Source organism: Ascidia mentula, chromosome 4, assembly GCF_947561715.1.
Source record: "Ascidia mentula chromosome 4, kaAscMent1.1, whole genome shotgun sequence".
Taxonomy (NCBI): Eukaryota; Metazoa; Chordata; class Ascidiacea; order Phlebobranchia; family Ascidiidae; genus Ascidia; species Ascidia mentula.
In genome coordinates this window covers 19,309,989-19,332,480 of record NC_138569.1, presented here as the reverse complement: position 1 = coordinate 19,332,480, position 22,492 = coordinate 19,309,989, and the positions used below count along the sequence as shown (strand labels likewise).

At 38.7% G+C, this 22,492-nt stretch overlaps 2 protein-coding genes and 3 long non-coding RNA genes across 5 annotated transcripts; 2 read left to right on the top strand and 3 right to left on the bottom strand.

The window, feature by feature from the left end:
• Positions 1-498: 498 nt before the first annotated feature.
• Positions 499-1,693, bottom strand: LOC145899101 (uncharacterized). Its single transcript, XR_014402462.1, has 3 exons — positions 1,458-1,693; positions 1,174-1,281; positions 499-951 (listed from the first exon to the last, which is right to left on the bottom strand). It is a non-coding gene; the product is annotated as an uncharacterized LOC145899101 (long non-coding RNA).
• A 4,020-nt stretch (positions 1,694-5,713) lies between these two features.
• Positions 5,714-6,904, bottom strand: LOC145899175 (uncharacterized). The gene is made up of 3 exons (XR_014402468.1): positions 6,673-6,904; positions 6,389-6,496; positions 5,714-6,166 (listed from the first exon to the last, which is right to left on the bottom strand). It is a non-coding gene; the product is annotated as an uncharacterized LOC145899175 (long non-coding RNA).
• Positions 6,905-10,223: 3,319 nt separating this feature from the next.
• Positions 10,224-12,029, top strand: LOC145899339 (uncharacterized). The gene is made up of 4 exons (XR_014402484.1): positions 10,224-10,307; positions 10,773-10,824; positions 11,342-11,467; positions 11,804-12,029. It is a non-coding gene; the product is annotated as an uncharacterized LOC145899339 (long non-coding RNA).
• Positions 12,030-14,376: 2,347 nt separating this feature from the next.
• On the top strand, positions 14,377-20,726 carry LOC145899514 (uncharacterized). The gene is made up of 15 exons (XM_082988353.1): positions 14,377-14,588; positions 14,814-15,631; positions 15,698-15,811; positions 15,952-16,017; positions 16,099-16,182; positions 16,359-16,508; positions 16,771-16,859; positions 17,251-17,444; positions 17,648-17,810; positions 17,925-18,030; positions 18,369-18,534; positions 18,725-18,934; positions 19,295-19,449; positions 19,823-20,000; positions 20,186-20,726. Exons 1-15 carry the CDS (start codon positions 14,472-14,474, stop codon positions 20,309-20,311), a joined length of 2,736 nt encoding a protein of 911 aa, XP_082844479.1. The 5' UTR covers positions 14,377-14,471; the 3' UTR covers positions 20,312-20,726.
• A 201-nt stretch (positions 20,727-20,927) lies between these two features.
• LOC145899516 (small ribosomal subunit protein uS17-like) lies at positions 20,928-22,346 on the bottom strand. Its single transcript, XM_082988357.1, has 4 exons — positions 22,243-22,346; positions 21,829-21,951; positions 21,569-21,774; positions 20,928-21,088 (listed from the first exon to the last, which is right to left on the bottom strand). The coding sequence occupies exons 1-4, from the start codon at positions 22,258-22,260 to the stop codon at positions 20,965-20,967; spliced, it is 471 nt and encodes a 156-aa protein (XP_082844483.1). The 5' UTR covers positions 22,261-22,346; the 3' UTR covers positions 20,928-20,964.
• Between the last annotated feature and the right edge of the window lie 146 nt (positions 22,347-22,492).

Here is a 22,492-nt window from a genome sequence, read left to right as displayed (position 1 = left end):
TCTGGTTCCTCAACCAAGGCCGTTTCCTCTACATGGGCTGGAAGTGTTATGCTTGCTCTAATCGTGAACGGTGAACAAACGACTCCGTAACTGATATATGACAGTACACGAAGAGCTATATCCTTCCAATGAACGAAGTAGGTTGTCTGAAAAGTATTATATATCTCCGAAGTAAAGTGTCTGATCCAGATAGGCTGGAATGCCTCGATTGCGAAGCCTGTATGATCTCGATACTAATATACTGTGAAGTAAGTGGGGAGATCCTGGCAATCGTGGGATTGCATGAAACATTGGTCTCTCGAAAGTATTAATTATTATTTGAAAGTTTATCATCAGTTTAGATAAGAATGAGTGGAAATATTGCTTGATTTTGTGTCAACACAAAACATCATATTGTATCTTAATGACAAGCCTATGTGAACGTTTTCTTTCGTTTTCTAATTGTCTGCAAATACAAATCTTTGCCAAATTTGAAAAATAAGGAAAAGGGAAAACAACTCGTTTGTCAGAGTTTTAATATCCACGATCCAATTGTAAATTGTTGATACAAAGACTACAGAAGCATACATAGAACATGGGTACACGTTGCTAGTGGAATAATTCAAGAAGTTTTGGGCAGTTACGTTCATATTTTATCATTAGTATTCAACCGACAAGTTTTCGGCCGGTTTTAAAGCCAAAACAGTGACGTTCAGTGAAATATTAACAAACACATATACATATTCTTTAGTTTTTGCCGAACAACATGTTGAAATGTTCAAAATATGCATAAATGGAAATTTACAGAGTGCCCAGTTCGCGTTTAGGTATTTGACCACCTCTACTTTTTGAATATGTAAAGGTTCTCTTTCTCAATCTCATCTCGGAACTTTTGCTTATTGTGGCCGTCGGCGAGCTGCACAACATTTGATTTCAATTTCCCATCCGGGGTGAAGTAGAACGGAGGACTAACTGAAAAAATTTATTGCTAATTGTCATCAGTTGATCATGACCGGTGTAATAGTCCCTTTCAATTTAAACTAAAAAATCTTTGCGTCAACAAAGGGAGCAACATCTTTCGTTTACATCGTCAATTTTTTATCATTTTCTAAAGTTTAAAACCTTTTTACGTCATAAGGTGTTATTAGTAATGCTGAATATGATCAAAGTAAAATAAAACTTCCAATCTTTTACCTCCCAATACACCCTCTATGTTGTCATTCATCAGTTGTTCAAAGTTGGAGTCATCCAACGCGGATTGGACAAAGGTGGAGTCCATCACGGAATTTGTTCCATCACTCTCTGAAAAATATTGTGTGTTGCAAGCTTAGTATTCTAAGCTAGCACAACCTTATACTTTCAGCAGACTTCCTAATATTCGTGGAGTACAAATGCGTTGGAAATTACGTGAGAAATCCTCTCATTTTATGACAAAATAGGTATTATACAACCCAAGCGTGTTAGATACGATAACTCACTTTTTATGTAGGCGTTTTTCATGTTTTCTCTTGTAGTTGGTTTTCAAGCCTCGGATAACCTTGAAGTCTACACCAATGCTGAAACAGAACTGATTATTGTGAATAACATGCAGTGGTATATATTTGAGTTTTTACTTAAAATCGAGCTTCTGCCACACGTTAAACATTAACGTATAACTTTGCATCATACTAGTTTTGGCCCACGTGCGTTCAAACGTAGGCTCACACTATAACTCGCGTACATTTTGGCGAACGTTTCGCTTCTTATATCCTGTTTCAAACCTGGTTCCCTTTTTTCTTTCGCTAGAAGCGAATTTTTCCACGATTGCGATCCGAACTTTCCACAGACACACCCACCACTTCTTTATGTACACGCCCATCAATTGTAGATACACAGTACACAAAGTCATTGGAACATACTCCACCCATAGTCACCGACCGGAAAACTGGTTCCTTACTTTCTGTGTTTACTTGCCAGTTTGTATCTGCAGAAATTCCATTAGACTGCCTAATTTCAATCTGGAACTTCTGAAAGTTTCAAATTATTGACTTCCGAATGAAAAAAAGGTACAAACCGGTGCTGAAAGTAAGTCGGAAGGCCCTTACGGCAAAATTCAACGTACAAACATAAATTTAGTAAATTTATTCACTCATTTAAGAAATCTTACGTATATAGTGTACGAAAACACAACGGTTAATTATTTCTTTAAATTGACCGCTTCCGGTAAGAATTTAACACACCTAAGAAAGGGCCGTGCAACTGGAGAGTCAACTCTTTGCGACCTTGGGGTTGTGATCAGTCACGGCCAAAATATTTTTTACCATTTATGGCTTTTCAAGACCAACAAAGCTATTTAGCTATTTTCCAACACCTTGAAGCACATAAAATGTTTTACCAAAATAACCTCGATATTTAAAGGTTTATACCCATCATAGTTTGGGTCTCACCGGAACATGCAGCTGCAAATATGACGTAATCTTCGTCCAAGCGCAAGCTTTAACCTATGAATACGTTATCCAAAACGTCGTGTTTGAAAAAGAACTTTTGCGCTTTTAAAATAAACGTAATTGTAGGAATATAGTTTCGCCAAAGTGGAAGTTGCGGCTCTTGTAAACTTACAGAGCAAACCGCACTCCTACCTTGCGCCACAACACGTCCATTTGATATCCCGGTATTCATTGTTCACGTTCAGCAACGAGATTGGCTTTCCCCAAGACAGTTGGTGAAACTTTACAAAGTTACAAAAGGACAAACAGGCACTCAACAGCATCACGTGACGGAAATTTTTACAAGTGTGAAGGAAGTTTCGCCCAAGCGAGAGTTTTCTTTTCCTCAACAAAAATACGACGTTTGCTGACAACCTGAAAAGGTGGAAACTTACAAAAGCACAGCTTGAATTACAAGTGTGACGGTAGTTTCATCTAAGCGAGAGTTTTTCTTCCCACAGTAAAAGAACAACGTTTGCTATGACGTGATGACAAATGTAAGTATTAGGCAAATCTTTTCTCAAAATTTTTGTAACAGCGCGGTAAAACTTTTGATAACAGCGCAGTTAAACTTCGCGGCGCATAAACTGAGAACAAAAGAAGAAATAAAGAACAATAAGGAAAGGCGAGAAGTACACAACTGCGATACAATTAACTAACAACCACGAAAGGCGCTCAACTTATCACTATTGTGGTTTCAGTGAGATACAGGGACAGAAGTGGCTAGCAAGTGCCGATACATTAGGAAAAATGGCGTTTGTTTTTGTCATTAGGCGATGACGAATATGCATTCTTGTTCACCTACGTTCTTAGCGCACGGGCAGTTTCTCCAACACACATCGCACCCTCGCCGCATGGAATGCTGTAATCCACACCCCTCGTGTCGAGCTTGTCATCCACGCAGCCTTTCGGGTGTGACACAAAGCAACGTGGACCAACGACCGACCGTTCAAAAATCTGAATGTTGAAGTCACCGAGCAGACGCTTTAACGTTTCCAAAAATCCAAAAACATAGAGCAGAACAACTGCACTCGTGGTTGCCCCTCATCCCATCTCCACGACAAGCCACGATTACGTCGGAGAAAGAAACAGGGTTAAAAGTTTGCGAGATGCGCCTAGCTGACGTAACCATAACCTCTTGTTGTCGCCAAACACCAGCCTGAATATTTAACGAGCGTACTACCGTCCGCCTGAGGGCGGTCGGGTGCTTCGATCGAAACGGTAAGTACCATTGAGGGATGCGATCCAAATAAACTTTCCCAACTTTGTTTGTAGCAGAACACATGATTTGTTTTAGTCAAAATGTGACTCATTTGTAACCGTCCGTTTAGAACGAACAAATTCTTATGTTGTTGTTGCTGCCAAACATATTGTATTTTAAATTATTCAGGCACAATTAAACGTAACTTCTATTCACTGACGTTTCAACTGTTATTCAGCTCCCTGAGGAAGCCTAGCTGAATACACGGATAAATAGTAAGTGAAACGTGGGTGAAGTTACGTTTCATTGTGCCAGAAGAACAGAATAATGAAAAAAAGGAATTGTTGGATTTGTTCTAAGTTTTTCACACGCGACTTGCATGCAACATCGAGAACAGGCTCCACGCTTATTTCAGGTACAAATAGTTGTTCTTGTTATGAAAATTGTTCAGCAAAACCTTCATCTTGAGTACAAGCTTTCGGTAGATCAACTCGCCCAACTTGTACGTTATAACGCTTGAAATAAGAGGGCATTGGCAAAATATTTTCCTCTACACGGCCACCGATTTCCCTTTCACGAAACCGAGGTTGTAGATCACAACAAGCACCTCTTTTGCATAGCGTGTGGTTTTATTAAGTTGTATAACCTAACCTCAGTTACGGGCTTCGTTTTTCATGGTAGGTTTTGTTTCCAGGGTTACCAATCTAACTAGTACTGAATTATATTGCGTTGGTTCCGCCAAACACGCAACCCTTAACTACCAACTACGACATGGCACATCACACAGGTGCAACGACTTCGCAGGTATTTTGCATTCACTTTACTTGCCTTCACACAGTAAGTTACTCTCTAACGTGAATGTATTCTTTTATTCTCAGCGTGGGACAAGTTATCTGAGCATAGAAAGCACCGACCTGCATCTTCCAACTATACAGTTGTTAACGACATCAGCTCATCCCTGCTAATCTTTGTGAGATGAACCCAATGTTTTTATCTTGCAAAGCGCACCGTACCGCCATCCTAAAATAGAATTGCCATGCTACGCTGTATTTGCGTTGTTTGTACTCAAGTTACCGCATTCCGCTATTATAGCAATTTTAAGGAAATTCGAACTCGCTTCGCTTTATCATTTTAGCGGGGGAAGGATGCGCTAAAATCATTAAAAAAAAGTTGAATAAATTCCCCGTCGACCAAGTATTTTACGCTTTGTTATCCTTGCTCACCGGTTGCTTCTGATATCGATTGAAAGAAAATTGCTTAAAAGTGGTTTTAAAGCTGTTTTAGGTGCCATCTGATATAAGTCAAAATATGACTTTTTTATTCCACAAATTCAAATAAGAAAAAGCTCTTAAACTGATAGAGTAGCGCTATTTTTGTTAGTTAATTGTATGCTACATACTAAGCAACCGACAAACCTTTCAGATTGAAATGTTCAAATTCGCTTCACTTGGCTAATTTAAATCGTTTTCAAATCTGGATTATCACCTGTTTTCTTTACATCGACATTGTATGTGTGTAGCGCCAAGTTGTATTGGGAAAATATTTGTTTGTATCAATGTTACGCTGGAAATCTGGTTCCTCAACCAAGGCCGTTTCCTCTACATGGGCTGGAAGTGTTATGCTTGCTCTAATCGTGAACGGTGAACAAACGACTCCGTAACTGATATATGACAGTACACGAAGAGCTATATCCTTTCAATGAACGAACTAGGTTGTCTGAAAAGTATTATATATCTCCGAAGTCAAGTGTCTGATCCAGATAGGCTGGAATGCCTCGATTGCGAAGCCTGTATGATCTCGATACTAATATACTGTGAAGTAAGTGGGGAGATCCTGGCAATCGTGCGATTGGATGAAACATTGCTCTCTCGAAAGAATTAATTATTATTTGAAAGTTTATTATCAGTTTAGATAAGAATGAGTGGAAATATTGCTTGATTTTGTGTCAACACAAAACATCATATTGTATCTTAATGACAAGCCTGTGTGAACGTTTTCTTTCGTTTTCTAATTGTCTGCAAATACAAATCTTTGCCAAATTTGAAAAATAAGGAAAAGGGAAAACAACTCGTTTGTCAGAGTTTTAATATCCACGATCCAATTGTAAATTGTTGATACAAAGACTACAGAAGCATACATAGAACATGGGTACACGTTGCTAGTGGAATAATTCAAGAAGTTTTGGGCAGTTACGTTCATATTTTATTATTAGTATTCAACCGACAAGTTTTCGGCCGGTTTTAAAGCCAAAACAGTGACGTTCAGCGAAATATCAACAAACACATATACATATTCTTTGGTTTTTGCCGAACAACATGTTGAAACGTTCAAAATATGCATAAATGGAAAATTACAGAGTGCCCAGTTCACGTTTGGGTATTTGATCACCTCTACTTTTTGAATATGTAAAGGTTCTCTTTCTCAATCTCATCTCGGAACTTTTGCTTATTGGGGCCGTCGGCGAGCTGCACAACATTTGATTTCAATTTCCCATCCGGGGTGAAGTAGAACGGAGGACTAACTGAAAAAATTTATTGCTAATTGTCATCAGTTGATCATGACCGGTGTAATAGTCCCTTTCAATTTAAACTAAAAAATCTTTGCGTCAACAAGGGGAGCAACATCTTTCGTTTACATCGTCAATTTTTTATCATTTTCTGAAGTTTAAAACCTTTTTACGTCATAAGGTGTTATTAGTAATGCTGAATATGATCAAAGTAAAATAAAACTTCCAATCTTTTACCTCCCAATACACCCTCTATGTTGTCATTCATCAGTTGTTCAAAGTTGGAGTCATCCAACGCGGATTGGACGAAGATGGAGTCCATCACGGAATTTGTTCCATCACTCTCTGAAAAACATTGTGTGTTGCAAGCTTAGTATTCTAAGCTAGCACAACATTATACTTCCAGCAGACTTCCTAATATTCGTGGAGTACAAATGCGTTGGAAATTACGTGAGAAATCCTCTCATTTTATGACAAAATAGGTATTATACAACCCAAGCGTGTTAGATACGATAACTCACTTTTTATGTAGGCGTTTTTCATGTTTTCTCTTGTAGTTGCTTTTCAAGCCTCGGATAACTTTGAAGTCTACACCAATGCTGAAACAGAACTGATTATTGTGAATAACATGCAGTGGTATATATTTGAGTTTTTACTTAAAATCGAGCTTCTGCCACACGTTAAACATTAACGTATAACTTTGCATCATACTAGTTTTGGCCCACGTGCGTTCAAACGTAGGCTCACACTATAACTCGCGTACATTTTGGCGAACGTTTCGCTTCTTATATCCTGTTTCAAACCTGGTTCCCTTTTTTCTTTCGCTAGAAGCGAATTTTTCCACGATTGCGATCCGAACTTTCCACAAACACACCCACCACTTCTTTATGTACACGCCCATCAATTGTAGATACACAGTACACAAAGTCATTGGAACATACTCCACCCATAGTCACCGACCGGAAAACTGGTTCCTTACTTTCTGTGTTTACTTGCCAGTTTGTATTTGCAGAAATTCCATTAAACTGCCTAATTTCAATCAGGAACTTCTGAAAGTTTCAAATTATTGACTTCCGAATGAAAAAAAGGTACAAACCGGTGCTGAAAGTAAGTCGGAAGGCCCTTATGGCAAAATTCAACGTAGAAACATAAATTTAGTAAATTTATTCACTCATTTAAGAAATCTTACGTATATAGTGTACGAAAACACAACGGTTAATTATTTCTTTAAATTGACCGCTTCCGGTAAGAATTTAACACACCTAAGAAAGGGCCGTGCAACTGGAGAGTCAACTCTCTGCGACCTTGGGGTTGTGATCAGTCACGGCCAAAATATTTTTTACCATTTATGGCTTTTCAAGACCAACAAAGCTATTTAGCATTTTCCAACACCTTGAAGCACATAAAATGTTTTACCAAAATAACCTCGATATTTAAAGGTTTATACCCATCATAGTTTGGGTCTCACCGGAACATGCAGCTGCAAATATGACGTAATCTTCGTCCAAGCGCAAGCTTTAACCTATGAATACGTTATTCAAAACGTCGTGTTTGAAAAGGAACTTTTGCGCTTTCAAAAAAAAACGTAATTGTAGGAATATAGTTTCGCCAAAGTGGAAGTTGCGGCTCTTGTAAACTTACCGGGCAAACCGCACTCTCACATTGCGCCACAACACGTCCATTTGATATCCCGGTATTCATTGTCCACATTCGGCAACGAGATTGGCTTTCCCCAAGACAGTCGATGAAACTTTACAAAGTTACAAAAGGACAAACAGGCACTCATCAGCATCACGTGACGGAAATTTTTACAAGTGTGAAGGAAGTTTCGCCCAAGCGAGAGTTTTCTTTTCCTCAACAAAAATATGACGTTTGCTGACAACCTGAAAAGGTGGAAACTTACAAAAGCACAGCTTGAATTACAAGTGTGACGGTAGTTTCATCTAAGCGAGAGTTTTTCTTCCCACAGTAAAAGAACAACGTTTGCTATGACGTGATGACAAATGTAAGTATTAGGCAAATCTTTTCTCAAAATTTTTGTAACAGCGCGGTAAAACTTTTGATAACAGCGCAGTTAAACTTCGCGGCGCATAAACTGAGAACAAAAGAAGAAATAAAGAACAATAAGGAAAGGCGGGAAGTACACAACTGCGATACAATTAACTAACAACCACGAAAGGCGCTCAACTTATCACTATTGTGGTTTCAGTGAGATACAGGGACAGAAGTGGCTAGCAAGTGCCGATACATTAGAAAAAATGGCGTTTGTTTTTGTCATTAGGCGATGACGAATATGCATTCTTGTTCACCTACGTTCTTAGCGCACGGGCAGTTTCTCCAACACACATCGCACCCTCGCCGCATGGAATGCTGCAATCCACACCCCTCGTGTCGAGCTTGTCATCCACGCGGCCTTCCGGGTGTGACACAAAGCAACGTGGACCAACGACCGACCGTTCAAAAATCTGAATGTTGAAGTCACCGAGCAGACGCTTTAACGTTTCCAAAAATCCAAAAACATAGAGCAGAACAACTGCACTCGTGGTTGCCCCTCATCCCATCTCCACGACAAGCCACGATTACGTCGGAGAAAGAAACAGGGTTAAAAGTTTGCGAGATGCGCCTAGCTGACGTAACCAACCTCTTGTTGTCGCCAAACACCAGCCTGAATATGTAACGAGCGTACTACCGTCCGCTTGAGGGCGGTCGGGTGCTCCGATCGAAACGGTAAGTACCATTGAGGGATGCGATCCAAACAAACTTTCCCAGCTTTGTTTGTGGCAAAAAAACATAATTTGTTTTAGTCAAAATGTGACTCATTTGTAACCGTCCGTTTAGAACGAACAAATTCTTATGTTGTTGTTGTTACTGCCAAACATATTGTATTTTCAATTATTCAGGCACAATTAAACGTAACAACTATTCACTGACGTTTCAACTGTTATTCAGCTCCCTGGGGAAGCCTAGCTGAATACACGGATAAATAGCAAGTGGAGCGTGGGTGAAGTTACGTTTAATTGTGCCAGAAGAACAGAATAATGAAAAGAACAAATTATTGGATTTGTTCTAAGTTTTTCACACGCGACTTGCATGCAACATCGTGAACAGGCTCCACTCTTATTCCAGGTACAAATAGTTGTTGTTGTTGTTATGGGCATCGTTCAGCAAAACCTTCATCTTGAGTATAAGCTTTCGGTAGATCAACTCGCCCAACTTGTAAGTTATAACGCTTGACAAATTTATACATTTCTTGTGTTGCTAGTTTAATATGACGCCTCACACTTAGCGGAGGTGCATTTAGCCACCGATTACGTAATCTCGGGCAAACGATTCCCGTTCTGGCCGCGAAACTTGCAGCGTTAACATGGGAATTCGCAAAGGTTAAGCTTAAACTAAAACACACAGTGTTAGACGGTAATGATTGTACAGAAAAGAACGACAAGACGAAGTTCTTTCTGCCTACGGCGCCCAACCAAATGTTTATCAGGTTTTAGTCCGAAGGTTGTTGATCACAAACTCACACACTATGTTTTTAGGTTACCCCAACTCTGTTAACAAAGTTGCAGTATCACTAAAACATATTTACTGTTTGCGAGACTTAGTCTAATCGCTGGACGTTAAATGGAAAAGCGAAACTGCATGAGATGAATGTTTTCGGAAAGTGTTTTTCTTCCTGCCCAGCTCGTCGATTATGCAGGCAACCGCCTAGGGCGCAGACCCGTAAAACGCATAACTTGTCTGGCTTCGTAAAGCGCCCGACCCATACACAAACAAGAAAACCTGATCGGTATTCGTACTGGCCGGATTACATTGGTTCGAACCCCGACATGGCAAAACATACCCATATACCAAAAATTACACATCGGGATAAACTTTCCGGTTGGAGCGGTAAAAAACTCCTATCTACACATGGTAATTTAAGAAACAGTGATTTGGGTACCAGAAAGTGGGTCTATTGGGCAAAATCAGCTTGTGCCCACCCTGTTTCCGCCATAAATAACGAGCAAAAGGACAGGAGTTTAAAGAAACACAACTATGAGGAGTAAATCTCCCGAGAGCTACTGAACCTTCAGGAAAAGCAATATGAGACGTACTTTGGTTCAATGGGAAGCTTGGCTGTGATGCGAATACACTAACATCTAAAATCAAACCGAAAGTATGTACAATTTGTTAAAGCGTATACTTTAAATATGTACAATTTGTTTAGCATGTACGTTAATAATTGGTTTTGACGGCCACAAAATGTATTGCGCAAAGCAGTTTGTTTTTTTGAAGCCATGTTGTAATTTGCCTTAGGCCCTAAATAGCTTTCATTTGATTTGATGAATGTAGTTTGGAATACTTATATATATCGACAACGTTGGCGAGCTTTAATAAGGCAGCATGTGCCATCCTCGCGCTTGAGACAGAATGGTTTAAGTGCATTGAAAGGGGACTGCGAGAGTGTATTTACCTGATTGAGTTGCTGTAATGCAATTACTAACGATCGGCAAGTAGCTTTGAAGATAGAAACCTCCTTGTCTAACTGTCCAGTTGCACTGTTGAAGGAATTTGCAAGTTTTTGTCAACAGTGAATCCACTGCAATTATATATTGGAAAGTTTTTCTTTATATTTGTGTAGGTTCTGGATGTACTTGCAGGCCAAGAAATGACTCGATTCATTGTTGTGAGAAGTAAGTTTGGCGCAAAACATACAATGCTGTTTCATTACCACAGTGAAATTGACTAATACTCTATAATCGTCACGTGTTAAAAATATATTTGTGGTTGCAAGGAATTTCATAATTGTAAATTTTTATGTGTGTGCTTTTTATTGAGTTTAAAACAGTGGAAAGGAAAAGGCAATTTAAGGTATAAGTATAAATTTTGTTGATCTCAAACGTTCCTAAAACAATATTTGCTTGGACAAATAGGGGCGTTTGGCGTTCCAACATTACTTATTCTGTATTTTACCAGCCCAAAACACAATAATTTACTTTTTTGTTTTTGTTTTTCACCTGTGGCAGTTGAAACTGATACTGCCTTATTAGGCGAAATGGGCCATATTTTTTTAACAAAAAAAAATTATAACTCAGCTGACTGCACGATCGTTGTCTCGAACTTACATAAAAAAAACACGAAACGCAGAATAGAAAATATATATCGCTACCATCAACGATGTGTGTTTGGTGATATTTTTTTGCATCACAGACGGTGGCGAAATGGTGCCGCTAATGGAGGAAGAGGTGGACGCTTGTGTCTGCGAAGAAGCCGAAGGAATGGAGAAGAAAATAAATTCCTATTTAAAAACAACATTGCCTGGCAATGAGACTGGAGGTGCGATAAACGTGATGAAACTGTGCTGTCGTAATTATTTACACCGAGACCTTCCCAACCACATTCGCTTAGAACTTGCACTTATAAAATAGCACAACTAAATGCTGTATTTTGTGTGAAATTGACTTTTTGCGACCCATAAAATTCGGCTCCCCCAGTTTGAGAAGACCCGATTTGCATAATCTAGTGCTCATCGTAAAACATATTGCGCACAACAAAAGCAAAAATTCATTTGTACAGTTTTAAACTGTATGTTAGCGTGTGTTCTCCAAATTATGTCACTATCGATTAAGCGACCTGCGTTGCCAGTTAACTTATTATTGAATTACGTCATAGATATGCGGAAATTTTACTTTTCTGACAAAGTGGAATGGTCAGTGATAGAAGCTCTTCCCTTGACCAAATCCAACATGACCAAACTCTACTGTTGGATTGGCAATGAACGGACATATCCTCACATATATTTACACGAAAGATGAATTTCATTTGTGTAAAACAACCACGTGAACAAACCAAGAAAACCGTGATTATGTAACTCGCATAATAAAGAATAAATACTGTCCGGCCATGTTGTGACAGCATGCAAGTTTTGTCATTTAAAAAACATTTGCATAAAGTTTAATGTCTAAATCGAGCCCGAGTATTTTCAATACAATCATGTTCCTATATACAAGCTAAATGAGAATGCACATGAGTCAAAACAGTTTACAACTTTACTATCCGGTCGTGTGATTACAACTCATAGTTCAAGTAATTGCTTGAATTTCAAAAATGCCCTATTTTACACGTCAAGAACTTGCAAGCACTTTGAAAAATGCCCAAAAGCACTTTGAAAACTGACAAATCGGTAGCAACGAAGAAGGTAAAAACCCATTAAAAACTACATAATACTGCATACACGATGAAGACATGTTTTAATGTTTGCCCTGTGTTATGCAATCCTGAAGTAAAGTATAGCATTTTTTTCAAAAATCGTTTTTTATGTCCAAGTCAAATTTCGATGCGGCTGAAGGTAACCATTGATTTCCTTCAAATGGTTTTCGTAAGTCGCTGATCGTTGTTGTTTCCAATCTTGAAGGTGTCCACCAACTTGCATGTAGGTCGCCTCCTCATCGGGCGCCGCTGTCTCGGGAATCTCGCTGCAAATTTGAAATTTGGCATTTTGAAAGTAAATAAAAATTTCGATTGCAGTACAGTAAGACCTGCAAAGCCCAAAAGTTATGCGTATGAAAAAAAGGCGCTTTGGAAAGTTTGGTATATAATATTTTATTACTAACTAGTAAAATGGTTCAATCTGCTGAAGCCCGAATACTGCGTTGTTTTTGCTAACAGAATTTTCTTCATCTGTCGACCTTCCGTGTGTCCGGCAGTAGAAAACAAAGGCTAATATTGCCAAGATCAAGACGACTGCCCCGGCGCTGCCCGCCGCCAATGCAGTAACAAAGATTTTGTTAGTCGGCAGCGCAACCACGTCTGCTTGTGTTGGTGAAGAGAAAATGACAGAATGCTGATGACTGTCATTAGAATTGAAAGTAGTGGCAGCATTGCCAAGTGATGGTGATATTGTTCCCACAGCATGGACAGTTGTGTCACGTAATGTTGTCGTGCTCAGCAAGGTGCTGTAGTAAGTCGAAGGTGTAACGGCGTTCATCACGTCTGCCGGTACCCCGGTTGAAAACTGACAAACGTAGTTTTTCCAATCCTTGCACAATGCACTCGACTTAACCATTCCTGTTAGAGTTGGACAGTTAACTCCAGTAGTGACGTTGTTGTCCATTGGTTGAGTTGCGATCCACATTTCTCTGTTGTCGCAACACTTGTATAACGAAGTTAGTTCGTCGTCGGTGTTGATTGCAGCCAATGCACCTCCCAAGCCCTTGCAAGTGTCAACTGCGTCTTGATACGACCGAAAGTGATCGGTGTAGAAAACGTATCTGGAGTTTCCGAATAAACACGAACTGCAGCTCATTGTGCTCGACTAATTTTGCAACACTTGAGCCACAACACTTAAGACAAATCCTTTTGAGAAGAAAAATGCAACACTCCCAGTTAGCAGATTTCTATTTGTAACAAAACGTAAACCTAACTTTTTATTTATTTATATAGGCTATTAGACCAGCGCTATTAGCTTGTCGACCTTTACAGCGATTTCACATTTTAGCCTAATTTCCAAATCAAAGAATAAAAATACATCAACAAAACATGGAAAAAATTTGAACAACCTTTAAATCTTTGTTCTCATTTGAATGAATTGGGTTCGATAAGATAACAACTGAAACACTGAGTTTGCTTCATGTTGGCGCAAGCATATCTGGTTTCACACGCCTCTTCATAGTCTAGCAGTTCACAGTTTTGTCGAAAATCCTGTATCTTAAACTAACCAAACAAAATTTTCAAAACTGAAAATAACTGACATTTGCATTTAATGCCACACGGATTTTGAAACAGTTTTGTTTTGTTTTGTATAGTTCATGTACCGCGAAATAGGGCACCCTGGTGCTTCAAATAACTTGCGAAGTCAGAAAAACCTTACATGACTCACATGGCTTTCTCGGTAAGTTTAATTTAACTCTTTGCTGGAAAAGCCCTCCAACATTTTCGTGTGTAAAAGTTCATGACCCCAGTCCAATGATTGAATATTGTTTTAGTTTCTATGTGGTTTGATTCTGCGTTCGTAGCAGCTTAGAAATACTTTTACCCAAAAAAGTAAACTCAACCGCCTTGTTCAAAACGATATAATCTATTTTTGCCAATATCTAAAACACATTAAGTTTTGTGATGGAAAGTCCATAAGTTATCGAAAGACAACATATTTACATGTTTTTAACACTTTTTATGGCCCAGTGCAATTCCGTTACACAGGGGAGATCCCCTCTTAGGAATTTGGAGTATTTTTACAAATACACGACGGTAATAAGAGGAACAGGTTTACTGTCTTTTTCGAAGGCACAACAGTGAAGATATCGTCTGTATTGATATGTGGGGTGATTTCTAAGGTTCCAAAATGCACGTTGCAGTGTTTATATGGAACAAAGACAACTCTAAATGTGCCCTTCGGCCGGTCGACAACCACCTTAAAAAGGAGTCTTACTGGTTACCATTCCAACCAATATCGCCGAAGGTTTGTGCCAGAAATGTCAAGCTTTAGTCTTAATGCCAAAGTTTCCAAACATAGATGTTAGCTTATACACATATTATTTTTATCAGTGGCCAGATATGAGGCAAATTGCATTTTGGTTGAAATCTTTTGGTTGAAATATGTTTTCATCCGAATTATATGAATTACAAAACCAGCCAACCCTCAAGTGGATGGGGTGAATTCCAGTAAAAAATCATTACATTTTAGGACAACATTGATGATGCCCTGAAAGAGCTCATAACGTCGGTTGTTGGATTTGAGTTCCAGTCCTCCGGCATTCTCAACATTTCAAGGTTTCCAGTCACACAACGAACTGAACAAGACGAAAAACTCAAAATATGTGCTTGCAAAAAGTGTGACTGTTGTAGTGAAAGGATCCTACTTACACATCTTGTGATGTATTCTTCAGAAAGAAATGACATCAAAAGTCCATCATCTGATGATCAGGTGTGTGATGATGATCAAATGTCCGGTGCCGAAACCATTGAAACAATGTTTAAGTGGTTCACAGTAGATGAAATGAAAGAAATGACTGACCAGTTCTTGACAAATAAAAGTGGAAATAAACTTTATGGACCAGAACCCATTCTGTACACAAGACTTGCACTAGATAGTGCATTAAATGCAGCACCTAATAACAGTATCTGGGATTTTAATCAAAATTATGTTACAAGCCCATTGGCAGCAAACAGCAAAAATTTGACTGAAACTGGTGAATTCGAGAGTTCTGAGCTTACTGAACTGCAGTTAAACGCTGAACAGCAAAATGGCCAAAAATATTGCAATAGCATTTCCACCTTGGTTACTGACCACCAAAGCAAAGTAGATTCCAAAATACCAAGGACTTTGCAAGAAAAACTGTTTTCTGCAGTGAATTTTGAGTCAGAGGAAGTGTTCTTTCTACGTCAGCTATTTTATGGTCAAAGTTTTCCGTCGTGTTTTCTAAGTTTGGAGAGTTTTTGTGGCAATCTCTGTGAAACTGTATTGGGAGAATTCGATTCTCTCAGACAAGAAGATTACTTTAGGTTTGTGCATAAAAAACTGTGCAACATTGTAATGTAAATGATAATATGAAATATTGATGTTTGCAGGTCTTTTTGCATGACAGAATTGAGGCAATCTTTCATTTCCTTTCATGAGTTCCTGCTTGCAGTCTACTTCATGCAACCTCATGTGCCACATGGAGGAAAAATGGCAGAGTACAGGTAATAATACCTATTTGTATGTGCTATAAAAAAACACCACCACCCAATGATCTACAAATAATGTGATGATTAATCTGTTTACAAAATTTAGTAATGCACAGTTGACATGATGTGATTAATTTTCCATTATTATTTTGCAGGTGCAGATGCATATTTAGATTTTATGATCGCACAATGGATGAAAACCTGACATTTCAAGATTTCCTGTAAGTATACACTCTTGTGAGATGTTGTTCTTGCAAGTGCAACTTGTATAATTTAAAAAAATGTAAACTAACCATTTAAAGACGTATGTTGACGGACATCAAGAAAAACAAAGGGGAAACCATTGTTAAAGACAAGCTTGTGGCAGAAGCCAAGAAATCAGCAAAGTAAGTTGGCAATTCTCTATTGTTTGTCCATTTCCGTTACTACATCTGGAGGATATAATTTTACATTCAGTCTTAACACAAAATCCATACACCCTGTGTTGTTAAAATAGCTCGATCCATATACCACAGAATGAGCTGCAGCAAGGCGGATAATTGCACATCATTTTAATGCCCAGGTTGTTTGGTGATCATGTGCAAAAACAACTGACGCTGAGTGCATTTCTGGACACTGTCGGCCAGCTAAAGTTTCGTGGAACTTCAGGCCTTTTCAGGATGTTTGAGAAACCGTGGATAAAGAATCTGAAAAGAGATCGTGAATCCCCTGAGTGAGTGAGCAACAATCTTACCAATGTGTCAAAGTGCATTTTCAGTAAAACAATTGTTTTTATGTGTAAACAATGGTTCACAATGATTGAAGGTAACTGTGTGGTCACCACAAAGTGGAAGTCTTGTATGGCTGTTTTCCTGACAAGACCGTTGAAAGTCACACCAAAGCTCTACTGATGAGACCTGTTAGATCTAAACAGTGGCCCTGTTTGCAGCTCACTATGAAGAATTGATTTTTTGTTTAAAAGTTTGTTTTCTTAGACGATCTAAAACAAGTCCGAAGATGCTTTTAAAGCGAAGAAAAACCTTAGAAAACAATTCTGCTGTCTGTGGATTGAGCAACGCTTCAGGTGAGTAATAAAGAGGAACTGCAGTTTTTGTTTCTCTACAAAATCTGTCTGTGCTTTGATTCATCCATGAGCTGTATTGACGTAATTGTCATTTCCTTTAGTGACTCGTATTACAAAACCTGTAATCATGCAAAAGCAACTATTTTAGAATATTATAAACTTGCTAGCTACCTAATTATTCAGCAATCAATGTGTCTGGATGAGTTGTTTATACATAAGTTTGTTTTTATATGTTGGTTTCACATACACTGATTCTCACCCAGCTAATGACGTTTTAAGATATATAGGAAAAAAAACTATTGAATATTGTCATTACTTTTGTTGCTGTATAATAGAGGATTTTAAAAATGTGGTGTATTTGAAATTTTTTAAATCCTCATTACAATTGCAGAACCGGCAAGCACCCTTCCCGTAGATGGGGAATCACCTCCGATTTCACAGTCCCTGCTTCAAGCCTCTCTCAGTTCTGATGGTGACTCGCCGAGGGACGAGCCGTACACTCTGGCCCTTCATTCAGTAAAAGTTCGGCGGACAGGAACCACAGTGGAGGCCAAATCGCTTTACGAACTGGGAGTTGACGAAAACGTACAAAGTTGATGTTTGTAATACTAACATGCGGCCTTCAAAATCTTTCTCTCAAATGTTTAAACACAGTTTCAGCTATTTCGCTGCTTAATCGTGGTACTCCTTAGGAGATATCAACTGTTAATTCCAAAGTGGTTCTTTTGATTTTCCTAAAAAATGCGCTGATAGACTACATCACAAACCAAATGTTTTCTGTCAAACAGGCGGTAAGTTCGAGCGCAAGTTCGACTTTGCTTGAAAAGCCTTTCCAACTTCCCAACGAGAAAGTCAAGTTTGGTCGAATGGCCAGTGTACAGGCTTTCAACAAACGTTCCCATGCCAACGAGATGCTCAACGGATTAAGATATTTTGAAAGGGCCCAAAAAGGTAACGTTGTAGTGTTCTTGGTGTTTAAAATGCATGTTGACGGCTTGACTTAAAAATCTATCTTTATCAACATGCATCCAGTATGTTTTATTTATTATCTCATCTCCCTTCTAGGCACAAAACCTGAGTTTTCGTGGGGAGAAGTCGAGATGTCTGCACTTGCAAAATGTTTGTTAGCTGTATGCAGGGAAGCGAAAGGCATCCTGCAGAATGAACCCCGGTATGTCACCTTACAGAAAAAGATTATACTGCTATTTTTGCTGCCAGGCATACTAATTAATCAGAATTGTTCTTCTGGCACTTAAGTTTCTAAAGTGTTAACCCTGAGAAAGTCTCGCCGGATGGCAGACAAAACGTCGGATTCAAATAAACACTTAAAAAAAACTTTTAAAGATTTGAAAGAAAAAGATTAGTTTTATCGGGAACTAACAAAATATGTTTAAACGTTATTTTTGTGACATTTGGGTTTATTACACAAGGCTCCAGTTGTAGTTTACAAGTTCTTGCGACATGCTTCAAATAGTCTCAAGTGGACAACCGACCATCTTGGTTTTGTAGCGTGTTGCAGCTAAAATCACCGACGTACATCCTTGGTGACCTGCATGGTAATTACCATGACCTTGTATGCTTCGAAAAGGCACTCTGGAGGGTCGGCATGCTTCTTACCCCTTGTCGGTTTTTATTCCTTGGTGATTATGTGGATAGAGGTGCAAATGGCGTTGAGGTAAAATTTATTTAAAAAATGTTACTTATCATGAAGCATTTCTGTCGTAATTCTTACAAGAACAAAAGCAATTCTGGCAGTCATGTAACACGTCACTGGTCTGTCAGCAATCTTTAAAATCTTACTTGGAATTTGCGCCGGTTTTTCTTTAAACTTAAAGGGGAGGTAGTTAAATTTATCCAACTTCCAGGTTGTGGCCTACTTGCTATCTCAGAAGATTCTCTGCCCGAATAAGATCTTCTTGGTTCGTGGCAATCACGAGTTGAGGGATATCCAAGCAGCCTTCTCGTTCCAAAGTGAATGTGCAACAAAGTTTGGCGAGCACCATGGCACGAAAATATGGGAAGCAATCAACGCCTGCTTTGACGTGTTGCCTGTGGCGGCAGTGGTTGATGAAAAGGTATAGTTCACTTACCACAGTCTTGGGAATTCATGAACCTGCGTAGTTTTTACCGTGCCAAAAAAGATTGAAGAAGAAAATTCGGCTACAATTACAAAAACAACGGTGTGTACAAAGAGCCATTGTGGGTATGTTGGTAAATTACATATTCTAGGAAAGTTCTGGGAGAGATTGTCAGGTTGGGGTTAGGGTTCGTGTTGGGAGGCACAATGACTACGAGATCCGCAAAGGCACCCAAACTACAATGAAAAGCTTTATCTTTCATGAGCATTTTGTGAACTTTTGATAAAGAACGGAGTGTCTTAGTCTCCAGACTGCGCATCATAGTAGCCGTGTGTAAAACCTTCCATTTGTCGTCAGATTTTCACCGTCCATGGGGGAATTCCCAACCGGGCGTTCTACCAGGAATCACATGACAACGTGATCGACGCCATCAACGAGGTCCCGTGTCCCCTGCCCGACCCGGAGACAGCGAGTCCATTGGCGTGGGAGCTCATGTGGAACGATCCTATAAGGTAGTCGGAATTGCTGATAGCGGATTTAATAGCTATATGTGATGAAGTATTTTTTTTTAAACATGACAATGTTAATAGCAATATGGGTCAGTCGTGATTTCTGTTCCTACGAAGTGTCAGTTTGGCGTGTTATTTTTTGTATTTTAAGGCACTTAATAATTATTTGTAAGCATTCTAAATTTGTGATGAAGTATTTTTTTGTATTTTAAAGCATTTAAAAAATGCCAAAGGTGATTGCATTTATTTATGCGGTAACCTATGTTGAAATATTGTACATGTCGTTTCCAATGTGCCAATGAATATACAGCTCTGAAAACACATAATCTTACAATCCGGTGCTTTCTTTGAGGTGGCGTTTAAATGCATTTTTTAGGACGGAAGATTGCCCGCTCGAAGAGTTGAAGAGCATCTTCAAACAGGACGGCTTCGTTCCGAATCAACGCAGAAGAACTGCCAGCATGTTCACTTCAGATGCGCTTGAACGTTTTCTGCAGGAAAACGGCTTCAGTCACGTGATTCGGGCTCACGAAGTGCAACAAATTGGCTTCAAGGTTAGTTTGTCCTTCGCGGTCATATTAATCTATTAAAGGCATAGCAAAAGAAAATAGAGCTTTTGTCTTTTTGGCATGAATATAACTGATTTCGCCAATATAACAGCTTAGCAGTTGGGCGATTTGTGAAATACATTTCCCGTTGCTACCGAAAATTGCTGGTTTTTCAAATTACTTCGTGGCAGGTGCAACAAAACGGCAAACTCCTGACCGTTTTCTCATCCTCTTATTACTGTGGAGGATCGAACGAGGCTGCTTGCGTTTTGGTGGATGAGAGAAAACTCCGCACCATCCGCCTCGACACCACGTGATTACTGAAATGGCCCCTGATGAAGCAGTTTTTGCAACGGAGTTTTGAACACTCTTCAACATTTTGTTTCAAGTTATGTTCGGCTGTGACGCAAGTTAGGTTTTGAATTTTGCACTCCTGACGTGGTTCAAACACCAGAGACCTTGTGCTGGTCATAAAAATGCAACTAATACAATATTCTTCATGCTTCATGCATATTATTGGCTTCATGCTTATTTAAAAAATACTTTGTCACAACTTTAAGCTATTGCATCACACAAATTGTCACTTATATCCGCTTAAATACAGTGTGTATCTGCTTTCCACGATCACAAAATGCTTTTATTACTTAGTGGTATTCTTTCTATGCTTTTTTAATTTCTGCAACAGCATAATTACACTAATAATTATACACAGTACACTGTCAAGTTTTAGGTATATACATCTAGTTGCTTGACAATAAAAAATTATGTGTTCTTCTAATCCTAGGATTGCAAAAAGCTGTAGTAGTAAAAAAGGGATTTTAAAAAAAATCCATTCAATTATTACCCCTGCAAATTGACAGCGGACCTAAAATGTAGAAAAGAGATAAATACTGGCATCTACCTATACACTGGCATAAGCAAATACAAAACATATATGTTGGTTTTATTTTATTTGGAGCAGAAGCAACATTCAAAACTTGGAAAACTGTTTCTTAGCTCCTTTTGCCTTGGCAATCTTGATCACATTAAACTTGACGGTCTTGCTGAGGGGTCTGCATTCACCGACTGTGGCCAAATCGCCAAGCTGCACATCTCTGAATAATAATACGTTCCAAATTAAAAAGTGTACAAAGCAATAAATCATTTTTCATGAAATGAAAATAATTTAGCGCCCTTTTTTTCAATTGAGGCGTTTTCAAATCACCAAGCTATTGATAGGGCTGTTTTTTGTGGAATTTGTTGGTCATTCACTGAAGTTTTTAAGATGTTGAGAATAATAGGGCAGTGCAGGAAAAAAGTTTGAGGAACACCGGCTTATTAAAACTGTGCTAATGAGCCTGGTACTGCCAATGGCTGGAAAATAACCGATTTTTTACTATTATTGAGATAATGTATTAAATATATACACCAACACAACTTCAATTAGAAACAGATAAAACCACCAAATTATACAAAACAACTATCTAATATTAAACAGAGCCCTTTGGCACAGCCTGGGTTGTTCAAGACTTTAACAATTCAATAATAATACAATTACCATGACCAGTTCGTTCACATACATTACATAAACTAACCTGAAGCAGGGTGAAAGATGGACTGAAATGTTCTTGTGTCGCTTCTCAAAACGGTTGTATTTGCGGATGTAATGCAAAAAATCCCTTCGTATAACGATGGTACGGTTCATCTTCATTTTCACAACAGCTCCAGTAAGAATGCGACCCCGGATCACCACATTTCCAGTAAAGGGGCATTTTTTGTCAATATAGTGTCCTTCAACTGCCTAAAAGAATTTTGCTTTATAAAAAATAAAAAATACATATATTTGACGATTTACCTCTCTGGGAGTTTTGAATCCCAGACCGATGCTTTTGACATGACGAAGCTTCTTTTTGCTTCCAGTCAAAACCCTTTTACGGTTCAGGAATACCGTTGGTTGCTTCTGATACGCTCTCTCAGTCTGCAAACGAATAACTATTGTTAAGGTGAATCAACTGTTTAGGAAAAATGACCAAAAAATTTAACACACAGTAACTGTTACTTACGTTTGGTTATGACTTACAACATTAGCATGTTACGTTAACTTTAGAAAAACTTAACAAACATAACATATGCTAAATCTATTACTTTTAACGTTTTCAAGCGTCGTGGAAGTGTCTTACGTGACACAAAAACTGAAGCAGATGATTAATGCCAATACAAGACGTATTACCACACACTACAACAACAAAAACACCAAATTAACACAAACCTGCGCCGAATCAGCCATGGTGAAGGAAAAGAGGAAAAGAGGGAATCAGATTTACGTCAAGGCAGAGAAGCGTGTTGGCAGCGATGCGTGAAATATTTCATTTCCTGATACCGGGGTTCAAAAATATTAAACAAGTTGCAATACAATTTCTAGATATATTAACAACGACATATATGTTTTGTAAACACCAAATTGCAATGTTGTATTTTTATTAACATTTTACGCAAGAATTTGTCCACTTCCAATGTTT